The sequence below is a fragment of the Babylonia areolata genome, chromosome 6 (genome assembly GCF_041734735.1).
Source record: "Babylonia areolata isolate BAREFJ2019XMU chromosome 6, ASM4173473v1, whole genome shotgun sequence".
Lineage (NCBI taxonomy): Eukaryota > Metazoa > Mollusca > Gastropoda > Neogastropoda > Buccinidae > Babylonia > Babylonia areolata.
In genome coordinates this window covers 21764944-21784447 of record NC_134881.1, presented here as the reverse complement: position 1 = coordinate 21784447, position 19504 = coordinate 21764944, and the positions used below count along the sequence as shown (strand labels likewise).

General features: G+C 42.4%; 1 protein-coding gene across 1 annotated transcript; it reads left to right on the top strand.

The window, feature by feature from the left end:
- The first annotated feature begins 27 nt into the window (after positions 1-27).
- LOC143283321 (protein GDAP2 homolog) lies at positions 28-19257 on the top strand. The gene is made up of 12 exons (XM_076589519.1): positions 28-487; positions 2231-2373; positions 6618-6771; positions 7272-7360; positions 9178-9254; positions 9622-9784; positions 11560-11743; positions 12928-13081; positions 15169-15308; positions 16568-16622; positions 18239-18382; positions 19165-19257. Exons 1-12 carry the CDS (start codon positions 312-314, stop codon positions 19216-19218), a joined length of 1533 nt encoding a protein of 510 aa, XP_076445634.1. The 5' UTR covers positions 28-311; the 3' UTR covers positions 19219-19257.
- The last annotated feature ends 247 nt before the right edge of the window (positions 19258-19504 follow it).

Below are 19504 nucleotides of genomic sequence, written 5' to 3'. Positions count from 1 at the left end.
CCTGCTTTTCCTTTAGATTGTCAGAGCAGTACACTGTGTGGCAGTGTTTTTAAAATATTAGTCTAGACAAAAGGAATCATCACTGCATTTATCTTGCACTCAAACTGTGGTGGCATCTTTCATCATCGCCACGGCTGTATAATAGTTCCTCCCATCGAAACTGACACTGGTCATTAATTTTGTTATCACCAGTGACTGAATCCAGAACTGTCAGTGCAAGATTCGGTTTGCACTCTGACCAAACAAAGGTTGTGACTCAAGAGGTCATCGAACCATTGCTCGTTGTGGGGGTGAAACACACTAGCTGAACGATGGCTGAAACGATTCCAGAGCCATTGGGCACTCGAGATGATCTGATCGATATCAACAAGTTGACCCGATGGAACTTCACTCTTTTGCCAGAGGCAAGTGATCGAGACCCTCTGGCAGACAAAGAAGAGTCCCCCTTTCCATGGCGGAATGACTTGAACTCCAAAATTATATTGTGGTAAGTTCATGATAAAGTGTGTAATTTACACCTTCCCATCAACTGTGCATTGAATTTTGCCCTGTGGGAGAGCAGTCAGTGTTTCAAGGCATCAAAATGTGCACACTGATTCATACTCTACACCATTTCTGCTCGTATGAAATAATTAGTTAATTGATTTTTTTTAAAGGATAGTGGAGAGGAAATGTCTGACTCATGCATTATATGATAAAGTTTGTGTTATGGGTGATTTTAATTTTCTTTTGTGAAATGAGATACCAGTGAAAAAGGAGACAAAATATGATTTTTATAGATCAACTTGTGCAGGATGTTTTCCTCACTCAAAGGATTAAAATTCTTGACTTACAGAAGGCAGGGCAAGCAACCAACACTGACTGACTGAGTCAGCAATAAAAGTATCATGTTTCAGATACAGTAGAATACCAGGACCCATATATATACAGCTATAGGTAGAAGTGGCCATGACCTTTTAATGTTTAATTTGAAGATATCCACACTACAAAAGGTATGGTAATTAAGTGTAGCAGAATAGAAAATTTGATCAGAACTATTTACAATTGACAAGTTTCATATAAGTGCATGACTTGTCAGCTCTACATATGGACTATGGAGGATACAGAAGAGATGTGGTCCCATATAATCTCTTATTCAGTCAGACATTACAGACAATAGATAATAATCTGTACATTGCCTGCTGATTGGAAGATGGCAGAGATGACAGCCATTTTCAAGAAGGGGACAAAATCTGACCTGGGGTCAACCTATCTGTTCCAGCATAATAACTGAATCCCCTCCCTTTTTACCCACTGTTTTCTGTTTCCATCCCTGGAGGTGTTTTACAGTGAATTTGAAACTGTTTTTATCAATGATGATGAACATGTATTATGTGCTTTTTATCCCTTATTTTTTCTTAAAACTTTTGAATTCTTTATGTTGTTATACTTATAGTATAAATCTTATTTGAGCTCATGTGCATGTGTGTGCGTGAGTGTGTGTGTGTGCATGTGTGTGTGTGTGTGTGTTTCAGACATGTGTGTATACACATGCATTCATATATCATAATGTGTGTTTGTGTGTGTGTGCACGCATATGTCTCCGTGTGTGTGCATGTGGGGAGGAGTGAGGGGGGAGGGGGTGTGTGCATTTCATCTGTGCGTGTTTTAAATTAATGCTTGGTTTTTTATTACGTAGATGATTTGGTCCAGTTCGCTGTTTTAGGGTGACTGTGACAAAGTGTATTATTTACATGGAATTGTTTTTGGAGATTTTTTACATGTGGTTGTGATTTTTGTGTAGAGTGTTTCTTTTATCTTATATTTTACTCATGTAATGTGCCTAGAGCATTACTGTATAAAAAAAAAAAAGTATTTTAATGAAAGGCGCAATGTAAATGAAATATTATAATTGAAGGGTATGGGGACAAACTGAAAAAAAAAACGAGGGACAAACTAAAAAACCAATGTCCTACTCCAAGTAGTCCTAGTTTCAGTATCTGGAATAGACTAGACACTCTAATAAGATTATAATTTAAACATTATGATTTTAATTATATGGTAATTTTTATACTTAATTGTATGGATGATTTATTTATTTGCTTATGCAGATGCATGCAGGCACGGGTACAGGTACACATGCATACACACACACACGCACACACACACACACACACACACACACACACACAGAGTGCTTGCACATTATATGTAGTCAAACAAGTAATGCTATATTGTTTGAAATGTGCAGCACTGGCAATTTGACTCTGCTGAATGTGCATGCCATTGTCCACCCAACCAACGAACATATGAATGACAAAAATCCAATCAGTGATGAAATCTTCTATCAAGGGGGGCCATCTCTTGTGAAGGAAGTGAAGGAAGACATTAGAGGTAAGCTTGCTGAGTGTGATTTTTTTTCAGTGTGTTTATGTGGGTCTACTCACATGAATGATGAATACATGTGTACATTATATATATATATATATATATATATATATATATATATATATATACATATATGAGCATATATACAAATGATGTAGTGTGTGTGTTTGTGGGTGTTTTTGCAAGTGTTTCTTTTTTTTTTTTTCTTTAAAGTTATGCATCAATGCATTGTTCAGTTTAGTGTACATGTATACATCTGCCCTGCTGCTGGTACCATGTAACCCAGTACTACCTGCCGCATGTGAAGTCTCCCAACGACGGACCAGGCGGAGGAGGAAACCTTTCCCAACGGCTGTGAAGGCGGAAGAGGATGACCAAAGGTTAGGGGGAGCTCTTATCCTTGGCTGGAAGTCCCCCTAGGAGATGGAGCTCCAAAGAAAAAACCTGCACCTGCTGAGGCCGTCCTACACGTGGCAGTATCTGCACCTGTGGGACTGTGAGCGTCGGTAGGCGAGAGAGTGGGGAAGGGACTGCACAACTCCTCACTAAAAAAAAGTCACCTGTGCTGGTCAGGCAACCAGGCTAATGTCGGAACGACGAGCTAGCCCTTTGACACCCAGCTTTCCCAAGCCCTGCGGCGATGGAGAAGTGGTAACGGGGACAGGCAGAGGATGCTGTTGGCAGTTCCTAGTCATGACTTTGCACGTAGGCGGCTGTGGGGTGATGGTAGTCCGCCATAGACTGGGGCAGATGCGGCGCCCATATCCTCCCACAGTGTCAGAGCAGCCCTTTTTAGGGACAGCACTGCTCTCCCCACATGGGGAAGGGGAGATAAAAGGATCCCCAAACAAAGCCTGCCTCACCTAGTACCTAGTAGGAAACCACACCTACTTGGACATCTAACAATAGCGGTCAAAAACAACAAAAAAAAAGAACCAGGAGTCATGCCCTGACTGGGTGCCTGGAATGTTCGCACCCTTTTAGACAGAGATGACAGACCAGAAAGACGCACAGCGCTCATTGCTAGAATGCTTGATCGCTACCAGGTGGACATAGCAGCCCTGAGCGAAACCAGGTTTGCGGGTGAAGTTGGAGGGGGCTACACCTTCTACTGCACTGGGAAGCCAGATGGCACCCCAAGAACCTCAGGCGTGGGCTTTGCCATACGAACCAAACTTGCATGACAGCTTGACAGCCTTCCACATGGGATAAACAACATGTTGATGACCCTGCGTCTGAAGCTGTCTAAGGATCGCTTCACCACAGTCATCAACTGCTATGCCCCGACGATGACCAACCCTAATGACATCAAAGAAGCTTTCTACAAGGAGCTCAGCCGCACCATTTCAGCAGTAGACAGAAAGGACAGGCTGATCATCCTTGGGGATTTCAATGCCTGCGTCGGCATGGACTTCTCCTCGTGGCCAAAAGTCCTAGGACAGCACGGCACCGGCAAGTGCAACTCCAACAGACTGCTTTTGCTCTCACTCTGTGCGCAGCATGGACTGACCATCACCAACACCCTCTTCCAACAAGCGGACAAGTACAAGAACACATGGGTGCACCCCTGCTCCAAGCAATGGCACATGCTGGACTATGTGATTGTCCGGCAGAGGGACAGAGGTGATGTTTCCACTACACGCTGCATGAGAGGAGCAGTCTGTTGGTCGGACCATCGCCTGGTACGCAGCAAGATGAACATCAGACTTGTACACAAGCTCCAACCAGCCAGGCAGAAACCCCCTAGGAAGCTGAACATCCACCACCTCCCTATCACCAAGGACGTGCTGCAGCAGCAAATCCAAGTAGCTCTCCAAGAAATTCCTGCATCGACTGATGTAGAAGAGGTATGGAGCACCTTTAGAGATGCTGTGTACACAGCAGCAGCTGACACACTCGGCTTTGTACAGAGGAGCCACAGAGACTGTTTTGATGAGAACGACTCTGGAATCTCCAAGCTCCTGAACACACTGCATATACGGCATCAGGATCACATTCCCAATAAAGACTGCGAGAGGAAGGAGAACCAGTTCTTGCAAACCAAGCAACTCGTACAGAAGAGGCTGCATGAGATGAACACCTGGTGGGATAGAAAATCCGAAGAGCTTCAGTCCGCTGCTGATGCTCATGACATGAAGACCTTCCATGATTGTCTCCAAGCTGTGTATGGGCCGAGAGTCACAGGATCAATCCCTGTCAGAGCCTCGGACCAGACCACCCTCCTGACAGACAAGAAAGACATCCTTGCCCGCTGGGCAGAGCACTTCAACACCCTCCTCAACAGGGACTCGTCCGTATCTGACGAGGCAATTGCAGCCCTCCCACAGCTACCAGTCAATGACTCGCTAGCTGCCCCTCTCACCAAGGTCGAGACCCAGAAGGCCCTGAAGCTGACAACGTCAGGAAAAGCACCAGGAGCGGATGGAATCCAGGCTGACATCTACAAGTATGGAGGCGAGGTGCTGACAGACAAGCTGACCGCCCTATTCCAGTCTATCTGGGAGAGAGGGGAGGTCCCCCAGGATTTCAAGGATGCTTCTATTGTCCACATTTACAAATGGAAGGGAGACGAAACATCCTGCGATAACCACCATGGAATCTCTCTCCTCTGCATCGCCGGCAAGATCTTCGCCCGCATCATACTGAACAGACTGGTTGACCATGTCTCCAACTCAGTCATCCCTGAAGCACAGTGCGGCTTCCGCTCAGGCAGGGGAACATGTGACATGGTGTTTGCTGTACGCCAGATGCAAGAGAAGTGCCGTGAGCAGAACAAGGAGCTCCACATGGTCTTTGTAGACCTGACTAAGGCCTTTGACACGGTGAACCGCCATGGTCTGTGGAAGATCCTCCTAAAGTTCGGCTGCCCAGAGAGTCTAATCCAGCTGATTGTGTCTTTCCATGATGGCATGCAAGCGAGAGTACAGGAAAATACTGACATGTCGGATCCGTTCCCTGTGGTAAATGGAGTGAAGCAGGGCTGCGTCTTAGCACCCACACTGTTCTCCATTCTCTTCTCTGCCATGCTGATTGACGCCTTCCAGGACTGTGACCAGGGCATCTACATTCAGTTTCGCACAGATGGCAAACTTTTCAACTTGCGGCGACTCCATGCCAGGTCCAGGGTGTTTGAGGCGCTGATGAGAGAGTTCCTCTTCGCTGATGACTGTGCGCTTGCTGCACACACCCATGAGGACATGCAGTTCATTATGAACAGGTTTTCAACCTCCTGCAGACGCTTTGGACTCACCATCAGCCTCAGCAAGACCGAGTCCATGTACCAGCCGGCTAGCTCACAGAACACCAGTGCCTCCCCCCCTCCTGCAATCAAGATCAGCGACACAGAGATCAAGTCAATCGACAAGTTTTGCTACTTGGGCAGCACCCTATGCAGCAACGGAACCCTTGATGCAGAAGTGACGCTGCGCATCGCCAAGGCCAGCTCCGCCTTTGGCAGACTCAACAAAAGGCTGTCGAACAACAAAGGCATCAGGCTCAGCACCAAGATGAAAACCTACAGAGCTGTTGTGCTGACCACCCTGTTGTACTGCTGTGAAACATGGATGACGTATCGCCGTCACATTCAACAACTTGAGCAGTTTCACCAGAGATGCCTACGAAAGATCCTCGGCATAAAGTGGCAAGACAGGGTCTCCAACCTCTAGGTCCTAGAGAGGAGCGGCCTGCCCAGCATCGAAAGCCTGCTGATCCAGTGCCAGCTACGCTGGACAGGACACGTTGTCCGCATGACAGACAGCAAGATCCCGAAGATGCTTTTGTATGGCCAGCTGAAGGAAGGCCACGGTGAACTTGGAAGACCCTGCAAGCGCTTCAAGGACACCTTGAAGACAAACCTCAAAGCCTGTGACATAGACATCACTTCCTGGGAAACTGATGCCCTTGACCACTGTCGCTGGAGGATGCTGTGCTCTAGTGGCACAAAGACATTTGAAAACAAGAGAATGCTGGCCATTAAGGAGAAGCGTGAGCGAAGGAAGCAGGGCTCAACTTCTGGAGAAGTTTTCCCTTCCAACACCTGTGGGAAGTGCTGCGCATCCAGAATCGGCCTCTTCTCCCATATGAGGACACACACTGACAGATAAGCCTGCCTGCCTACTCATCCGTCGGACCGACGGGAGACTCCATCATACATCTGTAGTCTTCAGTGTGATGTGTACAAATTTGCATACATATGTGCACATGTTTTTGTGTACATATGCATACATGCAGTGCATTGTCATTGATTTCAGTGTGTAAGACGGGGGAGGCCAAACTGACCAAAGGTTACAACTTACCTGCTCGATATGTCATCCACACAGTCGGGCCTCGCTACAACATCAAGTACATCACAGCTGCTGAGAGCGCCCTCTACTGCTCCTACCGAAATACTCTTCAGCTGTGTAGGTAAGACCATGAGTCAAGTCAGTCTTTGTCTTTGAAGTGTGTCAGTTGTGAGTGGAGCCATTCTATAATTAGATAAGAAAAATAGAAGAAAAAAAAGGCTTGACAGATAAAGGAAATGCCAGCTGTCAGATACCTAGGTCAGGGTGAAGTTTTCATGCACTCAAACATGCACATGTACACACACACACACACACACACACACACACACACACACACACACAATACACATGCATGCACACACAGAGTCACAGTGTCACACACATCAGCACTCACACACAAACACACACACGCGTGCGCACACAAACACACACACATGCATGCATGCAAACACAGTCACAGTCTCACACACACACAAACACACACACACACACACATTTGCACGTGTACATGATATTTTCACTAGCAGTTACACAGTGCCATGTCAGAGAAGAAATGTGAGTCAGAAATAAAATCTTTCCCAACAACTGGTAGTGGTAGTTTGCATTGTACTGTGACTCCAGGGAAAACGCCATCCGGTCTCTGGGGCTGGCTTGCATCCACACCATGCGAAGGTCCTACCCCCCTGAGGAAGGAGCTCACATAGCTATCCGTAAGTAGAGCTCTGTTTTCTTTTGTTTGCCTTTCCTGTCAGGTGATTGGCACCTCATGTGCATTGCTAATGTTATTTCATTTCATTTCTTTCTATTTCTTTTTTGTATTTTGTTTTTGTTACTCTGTTGGTCTGCCTGTCTACCTCTCCTTGTCTTTTTTTTTTCTTCTTTTTTTTTCTCCACCCCACCCCCCCCCTTTTTAAAAATTTTTTTATCTGTGTCATGTGTGTGTGTTTTACTTTCTCAGTTTCTGTCTCTGAATCTCTGTTTTTACCTGTACATACATGTATCTATAGATCTTTTTCTCTGTCTGTCTGTCTGTCTGTCTGTCTCTCTCTCTCTGTCTGTCTGTCTCTCTATGGAACTCATTCCCTGTACACATACAAACAAGCAGTTCTCTACCTACTTTCAAGTCAGATATATAGAAGCGACCGTTGGCAGTAACAATGACGGTATTTATATATGTATGTCTAACTTATTGGATCCCTTTTTATTGTTTCTCCTTGTTCTTGTTTTGGTCTTGTTCTTATTCTGTCCTATTTTCTTTTCATTCACTTTGTTTTGTTTCCTTGTTTGCATTTCTTTCATTTTCTTCTAATTTGTATGCATGCATGAATGTATTCATTTCATTCCATCATGATGGTGACAATAGCTGTTGTGTAAGTGATATTGGTGATGGTAGTACTGGTAGTAGTTACAACAGTCATATGTGGATTTGATGATAACAACAATGTGGCTTTAGTCATCCAGTTGTCCATACTGATGACATATTTCTGTTCCCCTTCCCCTCTCTCTCTCTCTCTCTCTCTCTCTCTCTCTCTCTCTCTCTCTCTCTCTCAACAATTATAAACAATTCTTGTATGCCATGTTTTGTTTTAGCTTACAGTGAGAGCTTCTACACTATAACTTTTTTCGTTTGCTTTCTGACAATGTCTGAACAGGGAAAAGAGCTCGGAAGTATTAGTGTATATTAGCATGTGTATGCATGTGTGCGTAAGCTGGTATGTATGTATGTGTGTGTGTGTGTCACTGTGTGTGTGTGTGTGTGTGTGAAACTGAGTTATATTCCATGTTATTTTTTATGTTTTGCGTTTAACTTTTTTTCTTTCTTTTTTTTTTTTTTTGTTACTGTCTACAGTATCCGTACCAATTTTTTTTCTTTTTCTTCTTTTGTGCTTGTGTGTGTGTGTGTGTGTGTGTGTGTGTGTGTGTGTGTGTGTGAGGGCATGGTGTAAAGAAGCTTTCAGCTTATCCAGTTTATCCTCAATAAAACATTTGTCATTTTATCCACCTGTCAATCTGTATGTGTGTGTGTGTTCTTTATCATATTCTTTCTGCAGGACTTTTTTTTTTCTTCTCTCTTTATCCCCTCTCCATTGAATATATATATAATATATATGTGCTGTTGTAACTGATGTAGATTAGCAAGGACAGATTGGAAGAATGGGCCATGCCTAAAATCTTAATCCTTGAATAAAAAACGTTTTGAGTTCTGAGTTCTCTGTCACTGTCTGTCATTAAATGTTGGTAGAATCAATAAATGTGGTTGGTTTCATTCTTTGGTTGTGCAACTTCACCTCCTGGTTTTCATAATATCATATCATAATTAAATTAAAGTGTGTCACTGTGTGTGTATGTGTGTGTATACAACATTGTGTGTGTTTGTTGTGTGTGGATTCATTATCTATTGACCATCATGATATGATGTTTTACTGAGAAAAAATAATCTCTTGTACCTTATCATTGTCCATTGTCTAGTTCTTATCAAAAACATTGTTATAATGATATAACTATTTCTGGCTGTTGTTTGTGACAGGAACAGTCAGGCGCTTCCTGGAGAAGTTCCCAGACACCCTGGACTCACTGCTGTTTGTGTGCAACGATGAAACATATGTGAGCATAGCAATAGTTTTCTGTCATTTGTTGGTTCAGTGGCATGAGTGTGCACACACACACTTTATACTCTGACACACATGCACATGCACGCATACACTAAATTACTGACACAGACTCGCACACACCCTTACACAAACACACATACAGTAAGTAATATTTCTCTGTCTTCGGTGTGTCACATAGATCATACACACCATCATTAGAATGTTATTAGAACTCATTCAAATGATAGAGACAAGCAAGGAATGTGCCACAGTCTTCAAAAAATAAGAGTAAGCACACACACACTCTCTCTCTTTTTTTTTAATTCTATACACTTGGTTATGATTGGATGTATTGTATTTTGTTTTCTCCTTTTCCTCAGGAAATTTACAGAAAATTGCTGCCACTGTACTTTCCTCGGAATATCAAGGAGGAGGAGGATTCAGTCAGCAAGTTACCCAAAGACCTGGGCAACGAGGATGGGGAGCCTGTCATCCAAGAGCGCCAGATCAGAATCATTGACAAGCCCACCTTTGCTGCTTACAGTCAGTCTTTGATATTGTTGCTTGATTTTGTGTGTGTGTGTGTGTGTGTGTTGTTTAGATGATATAGAAGGTGGTTTGTATTGTATTGTATTTCTCTTTTTGTCACATCAGATTTCTCTGTGTGAAATTTAGGCTGCTCTCCACAGGGAGAGTGCGTCGCTACACTAAAGCGTCACCCTTTTTGGGGGGTTGGGGGGGTGTTTTTTCCTGCGTGCAGTTTTATTTGTTTTTCCTATCATTTTTCCTATCATTTTGCCTGGATAGTCTGTTCTTATAGTTCATTTTGAGTCTGCTTTCAAGAGGTTTTTGAATTAACCTTTGCAGTGCTAAGCCTATTTTATACTCAGTGACAACTAGTTGGTCATGGTGGGTGAAAATTTTTTTTGATAAAGATTCTATTTTTAACCTGTACATTCCTGAAAGGAACAGTGAACACACTATCCAACTACAACAATTTCACAAGAATATAAAAAATTTGCAGCAGGAAAATTCCCACAATGACGCAGATGGAAATTTCCATTTTGGAGCTCTGTCAACACCAGGGCACTTTTTTTACACACAATGGGGCACTCAGGGTTTAAGTATGAAATGGGAGGTGCTGTGGTTGTGGCAGAATCTTGCATTGGATCCAGTGTCCACCACTGATCAGGGTTTGAGGCCCTGTTTTAGCATGGTGTTGTCTCCTTGGGAAAGGTACTTCACTCCAGTTTTCTTTACTCCACCCACATGTGAATGGGTACTTGACTTTGGTTGGGGAAAGTTGAAACGTCGGAAGGAGAATACTGGGCCCTGCCTTTCTGTGCCGAGTCCAATACACAGTGAATGATCGCTGTTCCAATGACTGTAAATGTCTGTTGGACCTTTAACCTTAACCTTCTTTTAACAAGCCTGTTGACAGGATTTTATGGATTGCTCACAGTAAGAGTAAGTTCTTGGACTACATTATTGGTCCTTTGTCTGTTGTAAATTATGTCAGTGCTTCTTGAGTTTTTATTTTTTGTTCTGTTTTCTTTTAGCAAAAAAAGAAGAAAGATCTTGTTTCAGGTAAGGTGTCATATTGTTAGAATATCAATAGAGTAAAATCAAAATAACCATAACCACATCCTGTTGTGAAGCAGTCTTTGAAGTTTGTGTTTTCAAAAAATCTTTTTTTGTCCCTGTGGACTGCCGGCACTGGGGCTGTGACAGATGAACCTGGGTGTGGCTGTGTATGGGGGGCACAGAATGAGCAGCGTGGGAGTAATGCCACCGAAATGGTGCAGATGATTGGGCATCCAAAAAAAAAAAAAAAATCATTTGTTGTGTTTTAGATATATCTTGATTCCTACCAGAAAGAGATAAATCCTTTGTCACACTGTCTGTCCATGTTGGTCTTTCATTTCATTTTATTTTCCTTTTTATTTATTTGCTGTTGCCTGCCCACAGTGTGGATGTGTTTGTGCATCTGTCTTTGGACTGAGTTCTCATCTCAGAGTCACTGATGTCCCCATTCTCCACGATGGACTTCGTTGATCTGATTTTAAAAAAAATTTTGGGGGGGGGGTTTATTTTGTTTTTTTTGCTGCCAAATCATTTGCACCGTTTCAGTGCCATTACTCCCACGCCACTCATTCTGAGTTTCCCATACAATCATATAAGGCCACATGCTGGTTTGTCTGTCGCAGTGGCAGCAGTCCACAAACCGAACCATCAATGTTAAGCATTGATCTTTTTTTTCTTTTCTTTTTTCTTTTTTTTTTTTTTTTTTTTCTTTTCTTCTTTTTTTCCCATCCCAGAGTCAGAGAGTCAGAATGAGTTTGAAGAGACCATCGACCTGAACAAGGCCTTTGAGACATCAGTGGCTGTGGACGTGGGTCATCACCCCTTTGCCAGCATGCAGGAACACCCCGACAACTCCAAGACCCGCGCGCTGAAGGGGATCCCTGCTGCCGAGTACCGCCGAGCTGAGGCACGACGCAGGTGTGATGGTGGTGATGTGGTTTTTTTGTTTGTATGCTTGTTTTTTGTTTTGTTTTTTTGTGGTGTGTGTGTGTGAGAGAGAGAGAGATTGCGTTTTAATGTTTGTGCATATATGTGTGTGATTGTGTTTGAGTGTGTCTGTATGTGTGTTATTGTTTTTGAGTTTGTATATATATATATACATGAGTGATTTTGTTATGTATGTGTGCCAGTGTGTGTGTGTGATTGTGTTGGAGTGTGTGTGTATGTGTGTGTGATTGTGTTGTGTGCGAGTATATACATATGTGTGACTGTGTTTGGTTTGAGTTTGTATTCATGTATGTGTGATTGTGTTTGAGTTTATGTGTGATTGTGTTCAAGTGTTGTGTATGTGTGATTTTCTTCAAGTGTGTTTGATTGTATTCAAGTGTGTCTTTAAAAAAAAAAAAATGCATGTTTAAGTTTAGTGTGTGTGAATGGGATTCTTTCTGTGTGTTTGTGTATACATACATGGTGTATGCATGTTTGGATGCTTGCAAACTTAAAGCCTCTGCAAGTCATGGATAAAATCAGTTCTGGAGTTTGATGATTTGTTTTTATTGGTGGCCTATCATTCTGTGTATTATAATTTTGAGCTTTCATTTTGCGTTTGTGAATCTGTTGACAGTTGTAGGTGTGAGTAGATGTTCGAGTGTGATTTAATTATGATGATAATAATAATAATGATAATGGATACTTATATAGCACTATCCAGAAATCTGCTCTGGGTGCTTTACAAAAACACTATTGTTTACATGGCATATTGCATCAATGTTACATCCACACACCAAATTGGAAAATTGGCTGTCAGTAACAGTCAGGATTGTGTCTGTTTGGATTGAAATCTTTTGATTTTAGAATTTGGACATTGTGGACCTTTACAGTGCACCTTCTATGCTAAATGAAACTGCAAAAATAGATTTCTGTTGTTGTTTTACATTTTTACTATAGTTTTTACGTTTTTTTTAAACTTAAATTTGTGAACTTGATATTTAAGTGTATGAGCCTTGTTTTTTATTCATGTTTGTGTGTGTAGACCTGTGTAAGATCTTAGCATTATGAAACTTGTTTTATTTATGTCTGTTTGTGTGTGTAGGTATGAGATCTAAGCATTATGAGCTTGTTTACATGTTTGTGTGTGTATGTGTGTTTGCGTGTGTGTGTAGGTATGAGACACTGTTGAAAAAAGCCCGCACAGAGGATTTAACAGACATCGCCTCTCTGAGATGCATGTACCGCAGTGGTGTGGATCGTCATGGACGACCAGTCATCGTCTTCGTCGGATCCAACATCTCTGTCAAAGACGTGGATATGCAAAGGGTAAGATTGCTGAAGATGAGTTCTTTTTGTATGGTCATCTTCACCCTGCTGTTTAGGCAGCCATGCTCTTTGTTTTAGTGGGTGTGTTTGCTGGACACGTTTGTGTTCCCTAACCCACCAAACAGTGACATGTAACCTTAAGGTGCAGATTTGATGTTTTGCTTCCATATACATATGAAGGGGGTTCAGGCAGCATCAGGTCAGCACATATGTTGACCTGAGAGATTGGAAAAATCGCCACCCTTAACACAAAACATGCAGTCCTGATTCGAACCCAGGACCCTAGTATTGATAGTCCATAGCACTAACCACGTGGCTATGCCTTATCAGAGGCTTATGAAATCATGTAATGAAAGCCAATGACAAGATAAGACAAGACAAGAGAAATAGTTTACTGAACTGGGCAATTTGCCCATGTCAAAGGGAACAGTGGGGCAGGGATGAAAATCAAATGTAAGAAAACAGCGTTCATTCACATTGCATGCCAAGGGGTTTTCAATTACATTATCCTTCCATGTACCATGACCTTAACTGAAATGCCTTGTTTATGTAAATAGCAACTTTCATTGAGTGTTTCGCATTTGATGGTGAAAACTAGGAGTCCAGAGAAGCCAGTGGACCAAGTGCCCTCAAGCCCGTTCCTGTTCTCCATATGCCCACCACCACTCATCCCTCACCTCTTCATCCCCTCCCCTTAGCACAAATACAGATTTTTAACCAAAAAAATATAATGATGCTGTGTATAATTCAGAGTCAGAATAGGATGACAGGCACTGCTGAACACCAGCAAAGTGATTCTGCAGCAGTGCAGGGTGTCCTCTGGTTTGCAACCACCTTGTGACCTAGCATCAGTAGTTCCCTTTGGACTGCCAACACTGATACTTGTGGCAGACGAACCCAGTTGTGGCTATGTGTTGTGTGTAAGGGAGTCTGAATGAGTAGTGTAGGATTAATGACACTGAAATGGTGCAGATGATGGAGTAGGTAACAACGCCACCACAGACTTAATGGAATGCATTTTCTTTGTGGGTAAATGGACGCACCATGGCAGAATGGATCAGGCATTGGATTTCTGATCCAGTGTTCACCAGTGATCACAGTTCACATGTTTCAAGGTGCTGTTATGTCCTTGGACAAGAGACGTTTTCTCAGCATTTCCTCAGTTCATGCAGGTGTGAATGGGTACCTGACTTCAGTTGGGGAAGGTTAAAATGGCGGAAGGAGAGGAATGGGTCCTGCCTTCTTAAGCTTGCCACTAAACTCAGTGAATAAAAAAAATATGGACATGTGTGTCTGCATTTGACTGACTGTAGTAATGTGTTAGACAGGCGCTGCTGTACACTGTGTTTTGTGTGACTGACAGTATGTGATGGTGTGTTGGACAGGTGTTGCTGTGCATTGACTGACAGTACGTGGTGGTGTGTTGGACAGGTGTTGCTGTGCATTGACTGACAGTATGTGGTGGTGTGTTGGACAGGTGTTGCTGTGCATTGACTGACAGTATGTGATGGTGTGATGGACAGGCGTTGCTGTGCATTGACTGACAGTATGTGATGGTGTGTTGGACAGGTGTTGCCGTGCATTGACTGACAGTATGTGGTGGTGTGTTGGACAGGTGTTGCTGTGCATTGACTGACAGTATGTGGTGGTGTCTTGGACAGGCGTTGCTGTGCACTGACTGACAGTGTGTGCTGGTGTGTTGGACAGGTGTTGCTATGCACTGACTGACAGTGTGTGCTGGTGTGTTGGACAGGTGTTGCTATGCACTGACTGACAGTGTGTGCTGGTGTGTTGGACAGGTGTTGCTAGACATTGACAGTGTGTGGTGGTGTGTTGGACAGGTACTACTGTACACTCTGTGTGTGTGTGCGTGTGTGTAACAGTGATTGGTGGTGTGTTGGACAGATGCTTTGTGTGTGTGTATGTGACTGACTGACAGTGAGTGGTGGTGTGTTGGACAGGCGCTGCTGTAAACTGCGTATGTGTGTGTGATTGAGTGGGTGATGGTATGTTGGACTAGCGCTATGTGCACGTGCATGTGTGTGTGTGTGTTTGTGACTGACAGTGTGTGTTGGTGTGTTGGACAGGTGCTGCTGTACATGGTGAAGGTGATGGACACAGTGGTGGACACCCCCTACGTTGTGGTCTACTTCCACACCCTTACCAGCGGCGCCAACCACCCACCCATGAACTACCTCAAATACGCCTACAGTATGCTGGACAACCGGTCAGTGTGTGCACTGTCATTTCATATTTATATTTCTTGTCGACGAGCACAATAGTTGGACTTTCACTCTTGAGGGTCCCAAGTTCATTTCAATCTCTGTGACGGCGCCTGGTGGGAAAAGGGTGGAGATTTTTCCAATCTCCCAGGTCAGCATATGTGCAGACCAGCTTGTGCCTGAACCCCCTTCATGTGTATACGCAAGCAGAAGATCAAATACGCATGTTAAAGATCCTGTAATCCATAGTGTTCAGTGGGTTATGGAAACAAGAACATACCGATCATGCACACCCCTGAAAACGGAGTATGGCTGCCTACATGGTGTGGTAAAAATGGTCATACACGTAAAAGTCCACTCGTGTACATACCAGTGAACGAGGGAGTTCCAGCCCACTAACAAAGAAGAATGAATAAGAGGAAATTTCTTGTCATGCTTAAACTTCTTTGCCACCAAGTTTTGGTGTTAAAATCATTCCCCCAGCACCAAGTATTTTAGACACTCTCAGTCACACAATTTGGTTTGTGTCAAAACAACACAGTGGACTTTTTCACTTCAAACGTGGTCAAGTAGTGTGGAGAATGTCAGTTTCCTGTCGCGCTGGACAGTTGGCTGCTGTTGTCAAGCTTGATGTCAACTGAAGTCACCTGTGGTGGTAAACTGCTTAGTCAACAAAAGTTTTCTATGGCAGCGAAAGAGTTAATTTTATTGTATCATATTTCTTGTTATGCTGAGAGGTTTATTATCATTAGTAGTAGTAGTAATAGTAGTACTATGAAATGTTTCTCTTCATGATAAGAGTTTTATTATTGTTGTAATTGTATCATATTTCTTGTCATGGTGATGGTCTTATCATTGTATCATATTCCTTGTTTATTGTGTTATCCACATTACTTTTTAAAACAATAGTTACACAAAACTTTCGTGGGTTTTTTGGGTTTTTTTTTTTATATAACGTTTTAATTATGGGTTTTTTTGTGTGCAATGTGAGTGTGACTCAGAAAAAAAATTATTTGTCTGCACTGAAACAAAAAGTCTTGGTTTCCACTATCAGTGACAGGTATGTATGGTATGTGCCAGATAATGCTTCAAACAAGACAGACTGGAAAAGTAACATTTCCTTGGTGCTTTTTTCCCCACATACACAAAAACTTCTTTTTTTTTTCTTTTTCTTTTTTTTTTTGTCGTGTCTGAAGGGGCATAACTGTGAAACTGCAAGCAGATAATTCTGTTCTCATTGTGTCACTGGTGATTTCTTTTTCAGGTACAGGAAGAATTTGAAAAACTTCTACATCGTTCATCCAACATGGTGGTCAAAGGTACTTTGAGTCATGCGTATTTACTTTCTGTATCATTTATTGTTAACATTATGTTCTTTCTATGTGTGTGTATGCATGCAGGTGCTAAAACATACATTGACGTTATGTGTGTGTTTGTGTAGGTGTGCCAGTCATGTATTTGAGGGGGTTTTTTGTTTGTTTTTTTTTGTTTTTGTTTTTTTGTTTTTTTAGGCCTCACAGGTGAATAAATCTGACAAAAGATTGTATAGAGTTCTGTGTGACTGTACACAGTTTTTGTTGTTGTTGTTGCTGTTGTTGTTTTTTTTCTTCGTCTGGTTGGTTTTTTTCTTATGGGAAAGAAAAGGAACTGCATTGGGGAAGTGCCAGCATAAGAAAAGTTGTCACATGAATTTGTGAAACATAATATATGTTAAAAAGATATTATACTTGCATCATTAAAGAAAAACCCATGCAACACTATAGGAAAATATTTGAAGGATGTATATGATTGGCATAACAATGAACATATTTTAATATTTCTTACTAAGTAATGTAGAAAACTATGCAATGTGTGAATTGTAATGTGTGGTGATGATACCACACTTTCAAAGCACAAGAGGCATTTGCTTGTATGCAAAAATATAATGAAATAAGAGGAAGTGTAGTCGGGCATAGACACACATTGCACAGGTACAGTAGCAGACAGGAACAGGGCTGAAGTTCAAGTGGTCCAGCTGCTAGGGTCTTTTCTATGTGTGTATGTGTGCATTTTGTTTGTGTGTATGTGAGTGTGTGTGTGTATGTGACTGTGCGTGTGCGTATGTACGTGAGTGTGCTTGTATGTGTATGTGAGTGTGTGTGTGTGTGTGTGCATGCATATGTGTGTATATATATGCGTGTGTGTGGTGTATGTGCATGTGTATGCACATGCGGTGTGTGTGGGTGTGTGTGTGTATGTGAGTGGCATTGCTGCGTATGTGCTCATGTGGAGGGGGGTTCAGGAGTGTGTGTGGTGGGGGGGGGGGGGGGGGGGGGCGGCGATAAAGAGCAGGACAAGGAACTGACCAGCAGAATAAGTAAGTGAAGTGTGCTACAGATAATATCGCTTGTCATGATAACACATGTCTCAAGACGTCTTCATTTGAAAATGTCTTAACCATGGTTAAATGGTTAAGACGCTCATATGTCAGCACAAAGTCCATGAGGTTCTGGGTTCATATCCTGCTCTCACCCTTTCTCCCAAGTTTGACTGGATGATGGAACTGAGCGTCTCGTCATTCGGATGAGACGATAAAAGGAGGTCCTGTGCGCAGCATGCACTTGGCGCGCTGAAAAAGAACCCATGGGAATGAGAGTGTTGCCTCTGGGAAAAATCTGTTGAAGAAATCCAATCTGATATGTACACAAGTATCTGTGCATGCACTCAAGGCCTGACTAAGCGTGTTGGGTTTTGCTGCTGGTCAGGCATCTGCCAAGCAGATATGGTGTAGCATATATGGATTTGTCTGAACACCGTGACACCACCTTGAGACACTGAAACTGAAACTTTAAAATATCACAATACTAACTCATGAATAAATGATTTCTTTTTTTTTTTCTTTTTTTTTAATGGAATGAAATATGATATCTTTTCTTTTTCTTGTTCTTCACTGCAGCTGGCCACCTGGTTTTTCACGACGTTCACAGCATCAGACATTAAGCCCAAGGTGCACAGTCTGAGCGGGGTACAGTACCTGTACACAAAGATCAACCCAGACCAGCTGGATGTTCCCCAGTTTATACATGAGCATGACATTAAGGTAGGTGCTGGTGTGGCCTTGTTTGTGGCAAGAAAACTCAAATCCCATGATTAGTGAAGGTGATTGGGACTGGAATAAGAAAATGAGTGATTGTGTAGGGTTATGGTGTGTGTGGGTGTGTGTGAGAGTATTCTGTGTGTGTGCATGTGTGTGTGAGAGAGAGTAGTATGTGTGTGTGTGAGAGAGAGTAGTATGTGTGTGTCTGTGTGTGTGCAAGTGTCAAAAGATGTGATTGCGTAGGGTATGGTTTCTTTTCTTTCTTTATCATCTTTTCACTTTGAGGGTATGGTGTGTGTGTGTGTCTGTACATTCATATGTAGGGTATGGTTTGTGTGTGTGTTTATATATATATCATGGTTATGTAGGGTTTGGTTTCTGTGTATGTGTTTGTGTGTATGTGTGTGACATAATTGTGTAGGGTGTGTTTGTGTGTGTGTGTGTTGAGTTTCATGTGCTTAATCATGTAGGGTATGGTTTGTGTGTGTGTGTGTGTATGTTTGCGCTTATTTATTATTGTGTGTAATTATATAGTCATGATAGGGTATTGTTCTTGTGTTTGAGTTTGTGTGTGTGTTAAAACATGATTATATAGGATATGGTTTGTATATTTATGTCTGTTACCATTATCTTGTAGGGTGCGTTTTGATTTGGTTTTTATTTGGGTGGGGGGAGTGGAGGGGGGGGGGGGGTGTATGTACATGATTATAGAGTATGTTTTTTGTGAACATATCCTCTGATTATTAGTTACTAATGTAAAATGTGTAGAGGTTTCATTATTTCAGGTGAACGGTCCCCGTTATTTTGTGCCGGAACCAGAGAGTCCTGAAGGCTTGTGAGAAAAAGATTTAAAAAAAAAAAAAAAAAAAAAACAAAAATCACGCCTGAAGCAGCTCATGTGCCGCAGACCTGGACTGAGAGGAGAAAAGTCAGGGTAACCCATCACCATGATAAATAAAACAAACCACCGTTTTCTTCTGTTGTCCCACTGATGATCCTGGAAGGGCTTTCAGACTTGAGATAAGTTGAAGCAGTTTGAGTTTCTTCTTTATTATTGTCCTTGTTTTTTTTTCTCCCATGAATTAGGCTGTGTATTCTGTGATCCAAGCATTCCAATATGGTATT

Excerpts from the sequence above, each read along its gene's own strand:
- LOC143283321 (XM_076589519.1), top strand. The coding sequence starts at position 312 with ATGGCTGAAACGATTCCAGAGCCATTGGGCACTCGAGATGATCTGATC. Across the intron at positions 7,361-9,177 it reads AGGAGCTCACATAGCTATCC|GAACAGTCAGGCGCTTCCTG; the intron begins GTAAGTAGAGCT and ends TGTTTGTGACAG. Across the intron at positions 18,383-19,164 it reads TACATGAGCATGACATTAAG|GTGAACGGTCCCCGTTATTT; the intron begins GTAGGTGCTGGT and ends TCATTATTTCAG.